The sequence below is a fragment of the Drosophila sulfurigaster genome, chromosome 2L, assembly GCF_023558435.1.
Source record: "Drosophila sulfurigaster albostrigata strain 15112-1811.04 chromosome 2L, ASM2355843v2, whole genome shotgun sequence".
In the NCBI taxonomy this organism is placed as follows: domain Eukaryota; kingdom Metazoa; phylum Arthropoda; class Insecta; order Diptera; family Drosophilidae; genus Drosophila; species Drosophila sulfurigaster.
In genome coordinates this window covers 29,810,910-29,828,130 of record NC_084881.1, presented here as the reverse complement: position 1 = coordinate 29,828,130, position 17,221 = coordinate 29,810,910, and the positions used below count along the sequence as shown (strand labels likewise).

Genomic DNA, 17,221 nt, shown 5'->3' with positions numbered 1-17,221 from the left:
GACTGATTGAATGACTGATTCTTGTAAACTGGGCTAAACTGTCTGAAAGCGTTTTGAGGTCAGCTAACTGACAACAAACGAAATGAAGATCGAGTCGGAGTTGGAGTTGGAGATGCGAGTTGAAGTTGAAGATGGGTTGGCATAATGGGAGCAGCTGTCAGAGAGAAAGAAGGGAAGGGGGAAGAGAAGGAGAAGTGGAGATTAAACCCTGCCAAGTAAATTAAGTAAAAATAGTCCCAAAAGAGTTGAAGGGCGACAAGCGGAGAGGGGGCAACGGAAGTGTTTATGTTTATGAAAATGTTGGCTGCAGGAACAAGAAGAGAGAGAGGGGAATAAAAATGTGTCGGCGACAGGGAAAAGCAAACTGAATGAAAAGAAAAGAAAATCCCTTTTTGGTTGTCAAGTTCAAGCGGAAGAGGGGCGAAGAGCCCTGAGGTGCTGTAGAAAACAAAAAAAAAAAACAGAAAGAAAAGAAAAGAAAAGAAAATGAAAATTGTTGTTTTCCCAGTGACAGTGACTTGTATAATAATTATTTACAAATGCGACAAGAGTGGGGAGTGTGGAAAAATCTTACTGCGCATTGTTTTCGCTTTTCAATCAGCCCAAAAGGGGGGTAGAAAGGGGTGAGGGAGGGGGGGTAGGGGATTGCCTTGGGCCTCCCACACACGAAGAGAGAATGAGTTAAAGCATCCGCAGGTATCAATTACAAGTCTCTAATGCGAAAATAACGAGCAAAGAATTACAAATAACAATACGGCAAATATGAGAGAAGCAGACAAAGCAAATCCACAGACAGAGAGGGAACTATTAAAGAGCGAAAGAAAGAGAGAGAGAGAGAGTAAGTGCATTGGGTAAAAAGATACGCGATACAAATGAAGCGCAGCGCAATTCGTGACAAGTTGTGGCAGGTGCAAGTGAAGGGCACAAGAAGCAAACAAAGACCGAAAGACAGAGAGACAGAGGCAGAGAGAAGAACTACTTAGAAGGGGAATGGACGACAATAAATGCGGATGATAATGGAACCCGATACCGAACACATAAAGCAGCTTTAAAGAGCTTATCAAATGCGAGCATTGTTTGTTTCTTTCTTGTTTGTTGTAAAGGTATTTTTGCCACGTTCCTTTGCCTGATTTACGATCCGGCGCCGAGGTGATAAAAGGAAATTTTGTTTTCTTTTTTGGGCAGCTTTTACGAGTGGAAAGTGAAAATAAAACTAATCAAGACAATAGCAGTCCACACATAATGTGAAATTAATCAGCTCTTAGCTCTTAGAGTAGAGAGAAAATGTGTATTGAATGTGTTCTAATTGGGAGAAATCTGAGACTTGATATGATTCATAGGAATTCGGGTATTGAAAATATACTTTGCTTTTCCTTGAGTGATATGAATAAGTAATAAATTAGCAAACAACACAAATTGTGATATTAATCAGTTTTATGAGGAGACAGTGCTCAGTAGAAGCTCACACATACACTCATACTTTTGGGTCTAACCAATCTTTCTGAAGCTTTGTCGTCCAACCACACCCACTTCTAAGGTCCGCCCACTCAAATATCTTGGTCCGCCGCCTAGCCTCACACTTCCATATACATTTCTCAGACTTTCTTTAAAATTTTTGGCAAGCCATTTTTAATGATAATTTACAATGCCTTGAAGTTCTTCTCAACTGTTGAGCAGAAGTTGTTTAGCTGTTGAGCTACGCAACCTTTGTGAGGCTCTGCTGCTTGACCATGCCCATTTCAGAGGTCCGCCCACACTAATGTCTTGGTCCGCCGCCTAGTCAAACACATTGGCGTCTATTTAGAGGACTTTGCTCCAAATTTTTGGCAAAGGTTGCTTCGCACTTTGATATTATGTAATTAACGCTTACTCTGTTAATTCCCTGCAATTTTACATATCAAGTGAGCAGCTGTTGATTAGAAACACACACATACGCACTCACACATACCCATTTAAGCTGGGCAATCTTTCTGAAGCTTTGCTTTCCAACCACGCCCACTTATAAGATCCGCTCACTCAAATATCTTGGTCCGCCGCCTAGCCTCGCACTTTCATATACATTTGACAGACTTTCTTCAAAATTTTTGGCAAGCCATTTTTAATGATAATTTACAATGCCTTGAAGTTCTTCTCAACTGTTGAGCAGAAGTTGTTTAACTGTTGAGCTAGGCAACCTTTGTGAAGCACTATTGCGCGACCACGCCCATTTAGGAGGTCCGACCACATTAATGTCTTGGTCCGCCGCCTAGTCAAGCACATTGGCGTCTATTTAGAGGACTTTCCTCCAAATTTTTGGCAATGATTTTTTTGCACTTTTGATATTATTTAACAGCCGCTTACTCTGCAATTTTACATATCTAGTCAGTAGCAGTTGATAAGAAGCACACACATACGCACTCACACATACGCATCTTAGCTAGACAATTTTTATGAAGCTTTGCCATCCAACCACGCCCACTTATAAGATCCGCCCACTCAAATATATTGGTCCGCAGCCTAGCCTCTCACTTTCATATACATTTGACAGACTTTCTTCAAAATTTTTGGCATGTCATTTTTAATGATAATTTGCAATGCCTTGAAGTTCTTCTCAACTGTTGAGTAGAAGTTGTTCAACTGTTGAGTACATCTAGGCTGGGCAACCTTTGTGAAGCACTATTGCGTGACCACGCCCATTTAGGAGGTCCGCCCACACTAATGTGTTGGTCCGCCGCCTAGTCAAGCACATTGGCGTCTATTTAGAGGACTTTGCTCCAAATTTTTGGCATTGCATTTTTCGCACTTTTGATATTCTTTAATTAACAGTGACTTACTCTGTTAGTTCCCTGCAAATTTACATATCAAGTTAGCAGCAGTTAATTAGAAGCACACACATACGCACTCACACATAGGCATCTTAGCTAGACAAATTTTATGAAGCTTTGCCATCCAACCACGCCCACTTATAAGATCCGCCCACTCAAATATCTTGGTCAGCCGCCTATTCTAACAGATTGGAAATCCTTTCAGAGACTTTCTTCAACATTTTTGGCATTGCATTTTTCGCACTTTTGAAGATTTTCTTGCTTCTTTGAGTTGATCTTCTTTCTTCAGTTGATCAGCAACCTATTTATGCACATCTAATGGCTATGAAACTCTCCTCTCTATGCCTTGATAGGAATGATATTTTCGAACTTCTAAGAAAATGACAAAACTGAGTTGATGATAATATAGAATAGAAATATAATTCATAGAAATTCGTTAATTTAATAAAGTCTTTTTCTTTGACTTTCTATGAGTAAAAACAAATAAGTAATTAATAAAATTAGCACACAAAACATATAAGATTCATAGGAATTTTGGCAGTCGCCTTTAGTCTAATAAAAGTGAAAGCTCTGGCGACAAAATTAGAAGCAGTCACAATAGAGTCGCAGTTACTGGGAAAGCAAACAAATTGGAAATGAAGCGAAGTGAAGTGAAGTGAAGTGAGGGTTGGCAGCGCCCACTCAGCAAGTGGATAGCCCCGTTGGCAGTTGTTGGCTGACGTCAGAGCTGAATGCAACACTGTGTGCGCTCTCTCAGTTCATTAGTCGCCCTCTGTGGTGGCACACAAAGTGGCAACAATAGCTTTGGCCGTGTTGCATTGTTACGTGTTGTGTTGTCGAAGCCAAAACAAATTGGCAGCAGCAGCAAACTCTGGGCCAGGCCAACACAACAGAATTGCGGTGAAATTGCGATGGGAAGACAAGTGGCAAAGCAAAGCAAGCTAGTAATTGCAGCTGCAACACGCGGTGGCAAATGCAACTACGCTGCTCATATAATGACGACCACAAAAACCAATGGAATGCGACAAACTGCAGTTAGTCAGAGAAACAGAAAGAGAGAGAGGGAGAGAGGCAGCAACTGATTTTTTTTGGGGCAACTCATCAAAAAGGCATCCATCATTGGCGATTTTTGCGAGGCGCCACAACGCGCAGCTTGCCCCTCAATTGGCAGCAATGCAACGACCTTTTAATGGCCCCACAAGATGTGTATATAAATGTGTATATGTGTGTTTGTGTGTGTATTAGAGAGAGAGGTGTGTGGCACGTACCCGGCTGGTGAGGATCCCTGGCTGAAGCATTTGCCAGCTGCGGACGCTGCGGAGGTTGCATGAATGTGACGCTGCGGCGGCGTCGGCTGATGATGCGGCGAGTTGGTGGCTGAGACTGTGGGCGTGCTCTTCGACGATGAGGAGCTGCCACCGCCACCGCCTGTGCCACTTGCCACACTCGATGAGGCACCTGCCACTTTGCGTTTCGGTGAGAGCTCCTGAACTCCGCCAGCTCCTCCATTCTCGCAGACGTTCTCGGTGCTGACGACCTGCTCCAGCATGTGTATCTTCAGCATCGTGATTGATTGATTGATTGATTGATTGACTGACTGATTGGTGACTGATTGACTGACTGATGTTTTGTTGTTTTGTTTTTTTTGATTTTGATTTGTTTTTGCTTTGTCTTGGTTTGAGTTTTGTTTGGTTTTTGGTTTTGTATTTTTTGGTTTCAATTATTTTTGTTGTTTTTGGTTGCTTTTGGTTTACGCTTTTCCCCGTTTCACTTTTAAAGTCTTTTTTCTTCTTGCTACAGAGAGAACAGAATTGGAGACTTAAAACTTAATGCACATTTCCACCGAGAGAAAGAAGAGAGCGAATAGAGAGAGAGAGATACGAAGTTGATTAATTAAATTGTTGGTCAGTTGAGTTGAAGTGCGTTTTGAATGCTTTTTTATGATAATTCAGTTTACTTGCAACCAATTTCTGTGGCTTTTGCTGCTCGAGCAGCTGTTCAAAGGTAGACAAAAAGGAAGATAAAATAAACCCAAGCGTATGCTTGACCAGCAGATACCCTAGAAGTTGAGCAGCATAAAGAGCGAGAAAAGTTTAAAGTGTAAATTAGAAGTAAGGTAGTTAAAGAAGTCTGAGAAAAGGGAGATAAAAGCGTATGCTTGACTAGCAGATACCCTAACTTCTAGGGTATAAAGAGCGAGAATAGTTTAAAGCATAAATTAGAAGTAAGAAGTAAAGAACTCTACAAAAATAAACCCAAGCGTATGCTTGACCAACAGAAGTTGATTATCATAATAATCGAGACAGTTTAAAGTTGAATTTTAAACTATTTCAGTAAAAGAAGTATGCAACCGTGATAAATTTATTACTTCGAAGGGTCAGAAAAGAGACTTAAGCAACCCTTCGAACACCTTTTGAGTGCTAGGGTATACTAAAGTATGGAAAAAAGATGGAAATTTAATAAGTGCGAGAAGCGGGAAGCGAGAAGCGAGGAGTAAAGTCAAGTTTATGGTCGGTCGTAAAAGCCCATTAAATGTGCTTTGTGGAAAGGAAAAACAAAGAAAATCACTCAGGCCCAAAAAATAAAGTGCTGGCATATTAAGAAATAATGCTGCAAAAGCCATTGGCATTGCTTTGCTTCGACTTCGACTTCAGCTTCGGCTTCAACTTGAGCGTCTGCTGCTTTCGCTTTTGTCCAACGAAGCGATGAAAAGCGCGTGAAAATGCGTGCAATATGAAAAGGCAATGACAGGCAGACGAAAGGCAGGAGGAGGAGGAGGGGCAGACAGACTAGGCAGGAGAGGACAAACAACCCGCACATGTGTAATACGAGCAGCTAAAGATGCCCCAAAAGTGGAGGGGGAATCTCCTCCTCCCCCTCTTCATCTACCCCGCTGAACATTGAACAGGAAACGTGGAACAAAACCGTCATAAAAGCACTCGAGGCTAAAGCAAAAGTTGACTTGAACCTGCCCCACTGACAATTGGCTTAAGTCTCGACTGGAGGAGGGTTCTCGCTCTCTCTCTCCCGCTCTCTCTTTCTCTTTCTTTCTCTCTGGGAGGGAGAGAACTGAGAGCTGAAAGGTAATGGCTGCCGGCACGTGTCCAAGTGCCGCCAAGATGATTTATGTTGCATGGCATTGACTGAAGGCATGTGGCAACTGCTTAGCCTTCTTCTGCTTCTTCTTCTTCTTCTTCTGCTTCTTCTTCTTCTTGGGTTGTCAGGTGCTGGCACCACCTCAAAAGCTAAGTGGCTACTGACTGACTTGGTATTAACTTTTTGGGGGCTAGAAACAAGCATTTAAGGACTCAAAGGGATGTGTGTGCCACACAGACACTGGACGTTGAACGTTGAACGCGACTCATGACAAGTGGCAATAAGATTATGCTTGCCTCAGGCCCAAATTAGCGTCAGCACTTGACTTAATTAGACGGACAAACTCTCTTCCACAACTCAACTCAACTCCCAAAATGCCCGATGAGAGGCTAAGTAATTAATGCTGCCTTTTCCTTAAGTGCAAGAGTTCATTACATAATCGAAACTTGTGAGCTAGATTTTTATACCCGTTACCCATAGGATAGAAGGGTATTATAACTTTGTGCCGGCAAGAAATGTATGTAACAGGCCGACCCTATAAAGTATATATTCTTGATCAGCATAAACAGCCGAGACGATCTAGCCATGTCCGTCTGTCCATCTGTGTGTCTGTCTGTCTGTCCGTCTGTCCGTATGAACACCTTGATCTCAGAGACTATAAGAGATAGAGCTATAATCTTTTGGTACTATATCGATATAACAAATATACCGTTTGGTATACCGCAATATTTTGCTTTTATTCAAAATGGGTAACGGGTATCTCACAGTCGAGCACACTCGACTGTAACTTTCTTACTTGTTCTATACTCAACTGTTTGTTGTTGGCACCTTTTTGGTATTCTATATATTGAATGGAATAATTTATGAAGAGCTCGACAATTAAGTAAATCAATAAAAGTGCTCGTTATTTCGAATGTCTTTAAAAGTGAACGAAATGTATTGAATGGGAATTTAAGGAAAGTCTGAGATGAAAATCCTTTAAATTCGATTTAAAAGATATGGAAAAGTTGCTTTGAAATGGAATATATATTTTGAGTACATAATATCTTTCATTCAAAGACTTATTTGGTGAGTTAAATAAGCCTATCAAATTTAAATTGAATTGAGTATTATAATTCAATTTTTCAATTCAAAGAAGAAAGAACGCAACAATCAAATTAATATACCGCAAAAATAATAAAAATATACTGATTGATATATTTGATATATAATCTGCATTAAGTAGGCGTTTTTGCCCATACAAAAGTATTTCTTAAGTAAATTCCTTTGAATATAAATTCATATTTCTAGCTTAAAATATTATTTAGTGACTTTTTAGAGCATATTAACAGTATCCACAGTTCACTACTTTTCACAAATATTCCTCTAACAATAATGCCATACAACTTGGACTTGTCATAAGTACAATAAATTGCATTTTAATAGACTTGAAACGTATTTAAGAGTTGTGAATTTTTGGCAAATAATGGCAAATCTTTCACGTTACACAATTCACAATTATATCGAATATTAACCCTGGCCCAAATCGATAAGCTGAAGACATTTTTAGGAGGTGGGCAAATCGCTAGGAAATGATCTGCGAATGGAATCAAATTACTCAAAGAGGGGAAAACAAACGAAAACATAATAAAAATCATTCAACTTGAATCGAATTAAGAGCAATGATTTATTTTCATGTTGCTTTTTATTTATTTCTCTATCAACGTTTTTGTACATTTTAGCCCAACACGCAACTTCCGCTGCAAATTCGTCTTTTCCGCATGCGAGACAACAACAACAACAAATACAACAACGAAAATAATGAAAATATTTTGTAATAAAGGCAACACTGTACAACATAATCCACGCTCAGGTGAGAATGATGTATGTAGACTCATATATATCCATATAATGCGTATATATCTCTCGTAAAATAAAATTAAGTGAGCGAATTCAATTACGAGGCACACAAAACAACCTCCGAGCCCCTCTACCCTCTCTCACCCCCCTTAGAGGCCCCATTATATAGTCGATTCTATGCAAAAAATAATCCATTATGTGCGCGTTTTTATGGTTAGACTGATGAGGAAGGAAGCGAGGGAAGGAGGGAGGTAGGGAGGTAGAGGGAGGCGAGTAACTGCAATAAAAACGCATATAGAATAATTTATTTAAATCAGCATCCAACCGCCCCCATCGAACACAACTCTGACGATGACGACGACCTTTTATGGAGTCGGGGCGAACAAAATAAAAATAAATATCGCAATTTACAGCGATACAATTACGTAGCGAGTGTGGGACGATGTCTCAGCTAATTGTGGTTAAAAACCAGCGAGAGGGGAAAGGGGAAAAGGGGGGGAAAACTCGCGCACAGATTGTAATACTTAAATCAGAGACATTTCTTTTGCACTTGTGTCGCCAAATTGGCATTTTATGGACGTGTTGTGATGATGATGGAAGACCTCGAGTGTAAACTCAGGAAATGACATAAGAAATCAAGACAATAAAATAGATAACTCGAATCGATAAACAGCAAAACTTTGACCAGGCAAAATTGCTGACTAAACTAGAAAAAAAGTTGATAGATTAATAATTACTAAAACAGCCACTAAAATAATTAAAAGCAGGCAAAAAGTATTCCAGAAGTTAACTGATTGAACATGGATTATATATGGAATTATTCATGAGACAAGTTCGTAAAGAAAGTGAAGGAATCTGATAAGTCAGCTAACGATAGTTGAACTCAAGTTGTCCGATGAATGAATGAAGTTAAATGTAGGAATTCGATAAGTCAGCTAATGATAGTTGAGGTCGATGAATGAATGAAGTTCTGTTAATGAAATGAGGCAAATTACAGTTAAGTAAACAGGCTGCCACAAAATCTGATTGAACTGACAAATGCTTTCAAGGTTGCCCAGCAAATGGACGCTGATAAGATTAGATAAGAGTAGAGAGAGAGAGACTGTCTCAATTGCCAGATAAATTTACAAATTCCTGTAACATTACACAACCAAACATATTTGTTGTTCTTTTGCCAACTGACGGCAGCTGCTGCTCTGTTTCTGTTGTTGTTTGTGGACAGTCGCAAAGCAAACCAAACACCGAACACTGAACACCCGAGAGAAGTCAAAGTCGATGCTGGGCAAAGTCAAAGTGGCAGACAACTCGCAACTTGAAAATGGAAAATTGTTGTGTGTGCGACGACCCCAAAAAAAAAACAGAAAAAAAATAAGAATGCTGTTTACAAAATTTGTCAAGGCATAAATATTTAAACACGTGTAACTGTAACACGGAAACCCAGAATCAAAAATACCAAGAAGCAGACAGCAAACATTGGGAACTCAAAAAAGCCTCCGGGCAAGACGATGCTAAAGATACCCTAACTTTGGGATTGAGTTCAAATATGAATCATTTAAGATTCATTTAATAGAACCCAAAAGTGTGTTAGATACCTAGAAGACTGACGCATTTTGCAGGGTATTATCAGGGAGAAACTTGAAAGAAATTCTGCAACTTGGCAGAGCGTAAAATGTTGGCAAAAGCCTCGAGGGAATCGGGACTCTGGGAAACGGGGAAATTGAGAAAACGAAACTTGGAATTACCTCAGGCGATTTCTATGTTTACTTCACACAGTGAGTCAAGGCAGCATGTTACCAATTTGTAAACCTATATATCAAAAGTGTGTGGTAACCTTCCCCCCACCTCCTCCTCCTCCTCCTCCTACGCTGCGTTGAGCTGATAAGGAAACCAGCAAACTGGGCATTCACAGAGTATTTATAGTTGAAGCGTTGACTCAATTTAAGTTGAATTCTTATGTTTACCGTTAGGCGTTACACTTAGTGGGAGTAGAGAGAGGGGGGCAAAAGGTTCGAAGTCCCAACAAAAGAAACCAAAGGCAAAATGACGTATCGACGACGACAAAAGAAACTGAAATCAGATTGCGAAATGTTGACGCAACAGTCAGCGGAAGAAAGAGAGTGACAAAAAGAGAGAGACAGATGGGGAGTGAGTGTGAGTGAAAGAAGGGCAAACAAATATTTGAGTGTGTCAAGCACTTGACACAGTTATCGGGCGATTAATTAGCTGTGATAATACCAAACAAAGTGAACACGAGAAGAGTTTTCACAATTGATAAGCGACTTTTTATTTTAGTTGCTAGCCGTTCAGACAATATCGAACAATGTTTACACTTAGTTTTTTTGGCAGCAACTCTTGAAATTTCACACATTTTGTTTCTGACCTTCGACTACCCCAAATGGTCAACCTTAAAAAGTTCTAAAACTTTAAGTCAACAGTGTAGAAACAAGTGGAAACTGACCTTCGCATGTGGCTCACATAATCCCTGGAATATTACATGGAATATATATTTCATATTGAAAAGAAGAAGCAGACAAAGCAAATACAGGAGCGGAACGGGGCGAAGTGAAGTGAAGACTTTGGGCACAGGTGTAAACAGCTCGTAAACAAACACGCGCACACACACACGCACTCACATAGAGTACCAATTCCCCTCCTCCTTCTCTTGCATACTCGATGCCAAAGGCAATTAAAGTAAACATACAAAATACACGGCAGGCGAGAGGCGAATATCAAATACGAAAACAGCGTCTATCTCGTTCTCGCTAGCTAAAAGTACACTCCACTCCTCATTCCTTTCGGTCAGACTATTCTCCCTTCTCTTCCCCCCCCCCCGCTGTATTTGGCACTGGGCCAACGAACGCGCACGCCCCATAAATTAAACTCGCGTGTGTTCTGCGTGTCTGTCTGCATGCTGTGGGCAAGGGGGAGTGAGGGGGACTGGGAGAGAGGGCTCGGAGACCACTGCGAAAGATAAGCGACAGAGCAAAACGCATTTGGCAAAACGGTAAATTTGCAACAGCGACCAAAAAAGCATCGCATCGAAATCCAAAATCAATGCAGGCGAATGACACGGCAAGAGGACAACACAAACAAGCGACACTTGGTGGTTGGGATAGTGGGAGCGGGAGAGGAAGAGTGACAGGGAGAACGAACGACACTGCAGAGTCATCGTCTGCGCTCAAAATAAAGCTCAATCTGTGGCTGTGGCTGCGACGTAGGCTGAGCTTTTCAGCTGGCTGCACTTCAACTTGAACTTTCGGTCAAGCAGCAACAGCAAAAACAAAAACAACAACAGCAAAAGCAAAAGCATTGAGCGATGACAAGACAATTGATGGGCGGCTTCGAGTGGTGGAGTGAGCGAGAGAGAGAGCGACTTGAGTGCACGCCAGAAGGAGATGGCGATGAATGAATGACCAGATAAAGTGACCAAAAAGCAGCTGTTACTTTTGCCCTTCTTCTTCTTCTTTAGTCTACTTGTTATTGTTATTGCCGCTCAACTGTTGAGCTTTGAAGGCAATTTGCCAGTTGAAGAAGTTCATTGCAGGCGGCGCGTGAATTGTGAATACACTCGTGAATAAATATTTGATGTGAGCTGCCGTTTACCTTTCGCTGCAAGCGACTGCAAATGAATAAAGCAACAGGCCACAACGAAAACAACAGAACAAAGATTGACCAAAAACAGAGCACAATAAGAAATAAGAAACAAAAAATTGGAGACACATAAAAAATACGCCCCAAAAGCGTATTGCAAAAATTCCAGCAGCAAATTTCGCGTTGCAGCTGCGGCAAAAGAAACACGAGTGAAAATTCGCCAACAACTGGAAAAAATGCCGAAAACAAGAAAAATTAAAAATCATGCCAATAAATGCAATGTGCAATGTTTGCAATCGAAAACGAAAACCAACAACAACAACAAGAGGAGCGAGCGAGTGAGCGAGAGAGAGAACGAGAATAACAACAATCACAGGGTGTATCATGTCAAACCCGTTTGAAAGAAATTCACGTGTGTTGAGGACTCTGTTGGCGATGTTGCAAAGAAAAAAAAAATGCCCCGCTAGCAATCAACAAAAACAACAACAACAACAGCACGTTGCATATTAAACGGCTCACGAAAAAATGCGTAAAGTTTAATTTGCATATTTGCAATGCGGAAAAGGAAATTGGCAGGGAAGAGAGAGAAAGAGACAGAGAGTGAGGATGCTAAAAAATGACGACAAATCTGGAAGTTGATTGACCACCTTTAAAAAGCGCAAAGCACAAAGATTCCGAAATTCGATAAAGTGAAACTAACTGAAAAGTTAATCGAAAATACTGGAAATCAATAAGATTGAACTCTACCAAAATGCGAATGTGCTAAAATCCTTAACATTGAACTTGAATTATATTGCAAAGCAATAAGAGAAAAGAGAATTGCACATAAATTATAATTAGCAAGTTGATTGGCTGTCTTTAAACGTGATAAGCTGATCAAATACAACACACTCAACAGTTTTAAATTGATGCCACAATTCGACAAAGTGAAATTAATTAACAAATGAAACGACAATCCAGCAATCGATAAGATTAAATTTGAAACGAAAATGATTCAGTGGAAATTCAAATTGAATTCAATATGGAGAATAGAATTTCTAGACAGTCTTCTTAATTTTGTTCTTCGTTTTATTTAGAATTCAATACTATACGCAGTGGAATTTGATAAAGAAGCACTTAAACCGTCTGTACATCAATCGCAGCTCAATCAAATGCATTTTAGGGTAAAACATTCGCTTACAATTTATTAAATTATTAAGGTTATATGCTTTTTTAAAGAATTATTTCGAATTGAATCGAAATCATTGCACTTTATCAATCTATGCTCATCAATCACAGATCAATCAATTGAAATTACAAGTTTTGCAGTACTTTTTATGCTTTATCAGTCTGTGCATCAATCGCTTATCAATCAAATGCATTTCAGGGTAAAACATTCGCTCACAAGTATTTAAAATTTCATTTTCTATGTTTTCGCTAATGAAATATTCCGAATTTCTATGCAAAATTACGCTTTTTATGCTTTATCAGTCTGTGCATCAATCTCACATCAATAAAATGCAGTTTAGTCTAAAACTTTGGCTCACAAATGTTTAAAATTTCAAGGTATATATTTTCGCTACTGAAATATTTCTTTTTTATACTTTTTCAGTCTGTGCATTAATCGCATATCAATCAAATGCATTTTAGGGTAAAACATTCGCTTACAAGTGTTTAAAATTTAATGTTCTATGTTTTCGCTAATGAAATATTCCGAATTTCTATGCAAATCAAGGCACTTTATCAAGAACTTTAGCAATCTGAGCACATCAATCACAGATCCATCAATTGAAATTCCAAGTGTTTCGGTGCTTTTTATGATTTTCAAGCTTATCAAGCTCTCAAGCTGTTGAGGCATTTGTCAAGCTCTGCGATGATATCCCAAGATGTATTGCCCACTTGTTGATCAATCTCAGAGCTATCAACGACAGCAATGAAAAAAGCACTCCATCAATAAGCCAGGCACACGAATACACTCACGAATACATTCACAAAAACACTCACACTTGTGTGTGAAGCCTGCACATTTATCAAAATTCAATGCGATCGCAGCGATAAAAAATTATAAATAAAAAAAAAAACGAGGAGATGGAACTGATGGAGAAGAAAACACACGTAACAATCACGCGTGACGCATTTCAATCGAATGCAGCAGCAACAACAACAACAAAAACATCATCAACAACAACAACAAAAGCAATAAACAACAATAATTGACAAATGACAAGCTGAGCCGGTGAATGGCAAATGAGCTGCGATTTATTCATTGTTGTTGTTGTCGCTTTTTTTATTGTTGTTGCCGCTGCTTTTTTGGCGCTTCGTCTCTTTTTTTGGGGCTGTTAAGTTGTTGCCACTGTTGTTGTTGCTATTGCTGCTTTTTATTGGTCAACTCGATTATGATTATTGTTTTGTGGAGGGCTTTGTTGTTGCCTTTGTTGTTGTTTTTGCACAATTATCAACGACACTTTTGTAATTTGTTGGTTAATAAAAATTTCACTCGTAACTAATCATAAAAGTGGTCGAAACACTTTCGTTTATTGTTGTTGTTGATTTGTATTTGTTGTTGTTGTTGTTGTTGTTGACAACCCTTTTTCATATCAATTCACTTTTTGATTCACTTTTGTGTGTTGCAATTGAAAACTTTTCAAGTATTTTGTTTAATTTCACTTTTCAACGCGTGCCGGCTTTGCTATCTCTCTCTCTCTCTCTCTCTCTCTCTCTCACTCTTTCTCTCGCTTTTTTTGGCAAATTCCACACTCGATCATTTTTGTCAGCTTTCTTTTGCACTTCTTCTTCCACTTCTTTTGCCGCTGTTGCGATGTTGTTACTGATAAGAATGTGCACGCAAATTAGCCAAATTTCTTGGCACTCACAACACTCGCACTCACACACACACACTCGAAAACACTCACAGGTTAAAGAATTTAAGCTTTATCTTCTTCTCGTTGTTTTTCTTTTCCTTTTTTTGACAATTCGTTCAACGAATTTGTTGGTTGCTGCCTGCAACTGTTGCTGCTGCTGCTAATTTGCAAATGATGCGTTGCTGCCACAGCTGTAGTTGCTGCTGCTTCTGCTGGTTGCTGTGTTGCTGTTGCACGGACAGCGCAGCAACAACTCACACATTTTGAATGTAGCGAAATCGCACGGCGAAATTAGATGTTCGACGCTGTTCGGCTCCAGACACAGAGACGACAACGAGAACAACAATAACAACGACGACGACGACGACAACGAAAAGGACGACGACTGTGACGGCGACAGCGACTGCGACGGCGACGACACGTTCTCGACGCCCACACGAGTCGATTATCAAAACGAAACTGAAATGCCAATTGGACTGCTGCGGCTGCCGTTGCTGCCCCAACTGCGCTGCTTGCGCTGCTGGCTGGCGCACGAAGCTCAGATTTCAGGTTCCACAAACGAAAGAGAGAGAGCGAACGAGAGAGAGCGTGAATAGCTTCCACAACCGACACTCTCAGCAACTGGAATAACAACAACAGTTAAGCGTGGTCGTCTTTCGTTCGCTCTCTCTCTCTCTCTCTCGCTCTTATTTTGTGTTTGTGTTGAACTAAAAGCAAGTGCAGTTGCAGTTTAGCAGAGGGTTGCGAGAGTGTGGGAGTTGCATACGGCATTCAGCGGTGGCAGTCGCATGGGGGCGCATTCTTGTTTATTTACATTTACATTTATTTACATTTACATTACAAACGCGAGCGATTATTGTCGCCGACGCCGCCGCCGCCTGTTCACAGTTGGCAAACTGTAAATAAAGCAAGCAGAGCAGAAGCAAAAGCAAAGGCAGAAACAGAAACAGAGCGGAGAATGAGAGGCCCGCATTAGCCAATGCAAACAAGAGTCCAGCCGACATAGAGTCCAAAAACAATGCATTGCGGTCGGCTTCAAAGGCCCAAAAGACTTTCGAGTGCAATGCTATTTGCATAGCTCTCATTCCACACTCTTTACTTCCCCCCACCGAGTTTAGTTTCTTTCGTTGCGTTGCGTTTTGTTTCGCTTTACCCTAAAAGTATGCAGAATGCGGCGAAACGTTTGCTTTGCTTTTCTCTGCTTTGCTTTGCCGCTCCGCAAAGATAACAAAAACAAACTCTCAACGGCCGGCATGGGATACCAACACCAATGCCAACAGCAAAGCACAGAGCTCACGCATACGCAAACACACACACATGCAAACTAAAGCAAGCACAGTTGGCGAGAGAGCACAGAGCACAAGAAATCTGTAGGCGCTCTCTCCCTCTCGCTCTGGAATGAAAACATAAACAGTTGTTTTTACACTGCGCTGTGGTAGAAATATTTCTTAAAACTGCTGCAGACAGTTGTTATTGCGAAACAAACACAATACGATAAAACAGTTTTAATTTACAATCTATGAATTACGGAGTAAAAATAAAACTTAGTCATTTTGTTCTATGATAGCTTGCAATCAATTGATTTATAATTTGTATGAATTACATAGTAAAAGGAAGAATTTTGTAATACTGATTACTTGCTGCAGATTAGTAAGATCAACAACAATCATTTCAACGGAAATAATATTCATTATTCGTTATTCTCATTCATTTATTATAACTTCATTCATTCATTATAAGTCTGTAAATCAAATTCCATATTTTCTAATTAGAAAATAACCGCACATTTGTTCAATAGTGTCGCTCAGCTGTAAGCTCCACCACGCGCAAGCAGTGTGGATGGCGATTGTCTGTTGTGGATGCTGGAAGCATTCGCTCTGTCCGAAATCAACGCGAAGCATGCGTGAGCAGCAAACAGCGTGAGCAACCGAGCACTCTCTCGCTCTCAGTCACACACACACAGACATGGCATACACTTGCATACGCATAGGCAAATGGCATCCACAGACGTGGCGTCGACTGCGACGGCGTCGTGCACTTGTTCGCTCGCTTGCGTTTATCAACAGCCTCGCCAGCTGTTGTTGTTGTTGCAGTTGTTGATGTTGTTGTTGTAGTGTGTGTGGTCACATACTGCTGCTGCTGATAACGCAAGTGGCAGTTTTGGAGTTGCAGCTGATAAGACAGCGAGGGAGGGAGGGAGAGAAAGAGGGGAAGCAGAGGAAACAACTGTTGCTGGCAATAGGCCAAAAAGCCAACGCCAACGCAACAGCAACAACAACATCCACATCCACAATAGCTAAAGCAAATATGCATGCCCCACTTTTGGCTGCAGATTTGAATGCAGCTGTGGGTGGGAGGGGGGCGTGTCGGCATACTTGAAAGCAACAATAAAATTCACTGTATTCGCTGTTCGACTCACCGCATTTGTGCCAGCTTGCTCTCGTCATAGCTCTCGAGTCGTTGATACTGCGCCACCTGGCGGTGATGGGGCAAAGTGCCTGATCCCGAATGGCGACGATAATCCGCAAAGCTTTCGCTCTTCCGCAGTCCGGGAATCTTGCCGGAACTATTCCGCCAATACTTGATCATGCGATGCAGTGCGGTTGGCGATGCTGTGGCCGCAGCCATGGCCAACGACGTCTCGCTGCCACCTGCACTCAGCGTGTTGCACGCATCGGCGTGATCCACCAACGTTCGATAGGAACTCATTATTTAAACGCCCCCCTTTCGAATTGACGCGACAAATTAAACTGCGAAGCGCGAACTGCGAACGATTAACGACCCCCTAAAGACCCCGGAGAATACTGCTGAAGAACGGAACAGAACAGAACAGAATCGAACTGAACAGAACTGAAAGCGAACATTATTATTATCTGCATTCCGAATGCCATTCGTATTCACACTCGTATTCATTCGTATTGTCATTTCCATTTCCATATTTTATTGTATTTCCATTTACATTTCCATTTACATTATTACGATTTTTCTTTTCGCTTTTCTCCACGTTTTATTGTTTATTTAAATTTCGCTTTTATTGCGCTATTCGTGGCA

General features: G+C 40.7%; 1 protein-coding gene across 3 annotated transcripts in view; it reads right to left on the bottom strand.

The window, feature by feature from the left end:
• Positions 1–16,968, bottom strand: part of LOC133850954 (rap1 GTPase-activating protein 1) — a 102,927-nt gene extending 85,959 nt beyond the window's left edge. The window contains exons 1-2 of one of the 3 annotated variants that reach the window (XM_062287222.1): positions 14,218–14,637; positions 4,073–4,591 (exon numbers count right to left, since the gene is read on the bottom strand). In XM_062287222.1, coding sequence (XP_062143206.1) covers positions 4,073–4,368 — 296 coding nt within the window. In that variant the 5' untranslated portion in view covers positions 4,369–4,591; positions 14,218–14,637. Of the gene's footprint in view, positions 1–4,072; positions 4,599–14,217; positions 14,638–16,589 lie in introns of those variants that run through there. The other 2 variants (XM_062287221.1, XM_062287223.1) reach the window with 2 other exon arrangements.
• Between the last annotated feature and the right edge of the window lie 253 nt (positions 16,969–17,221).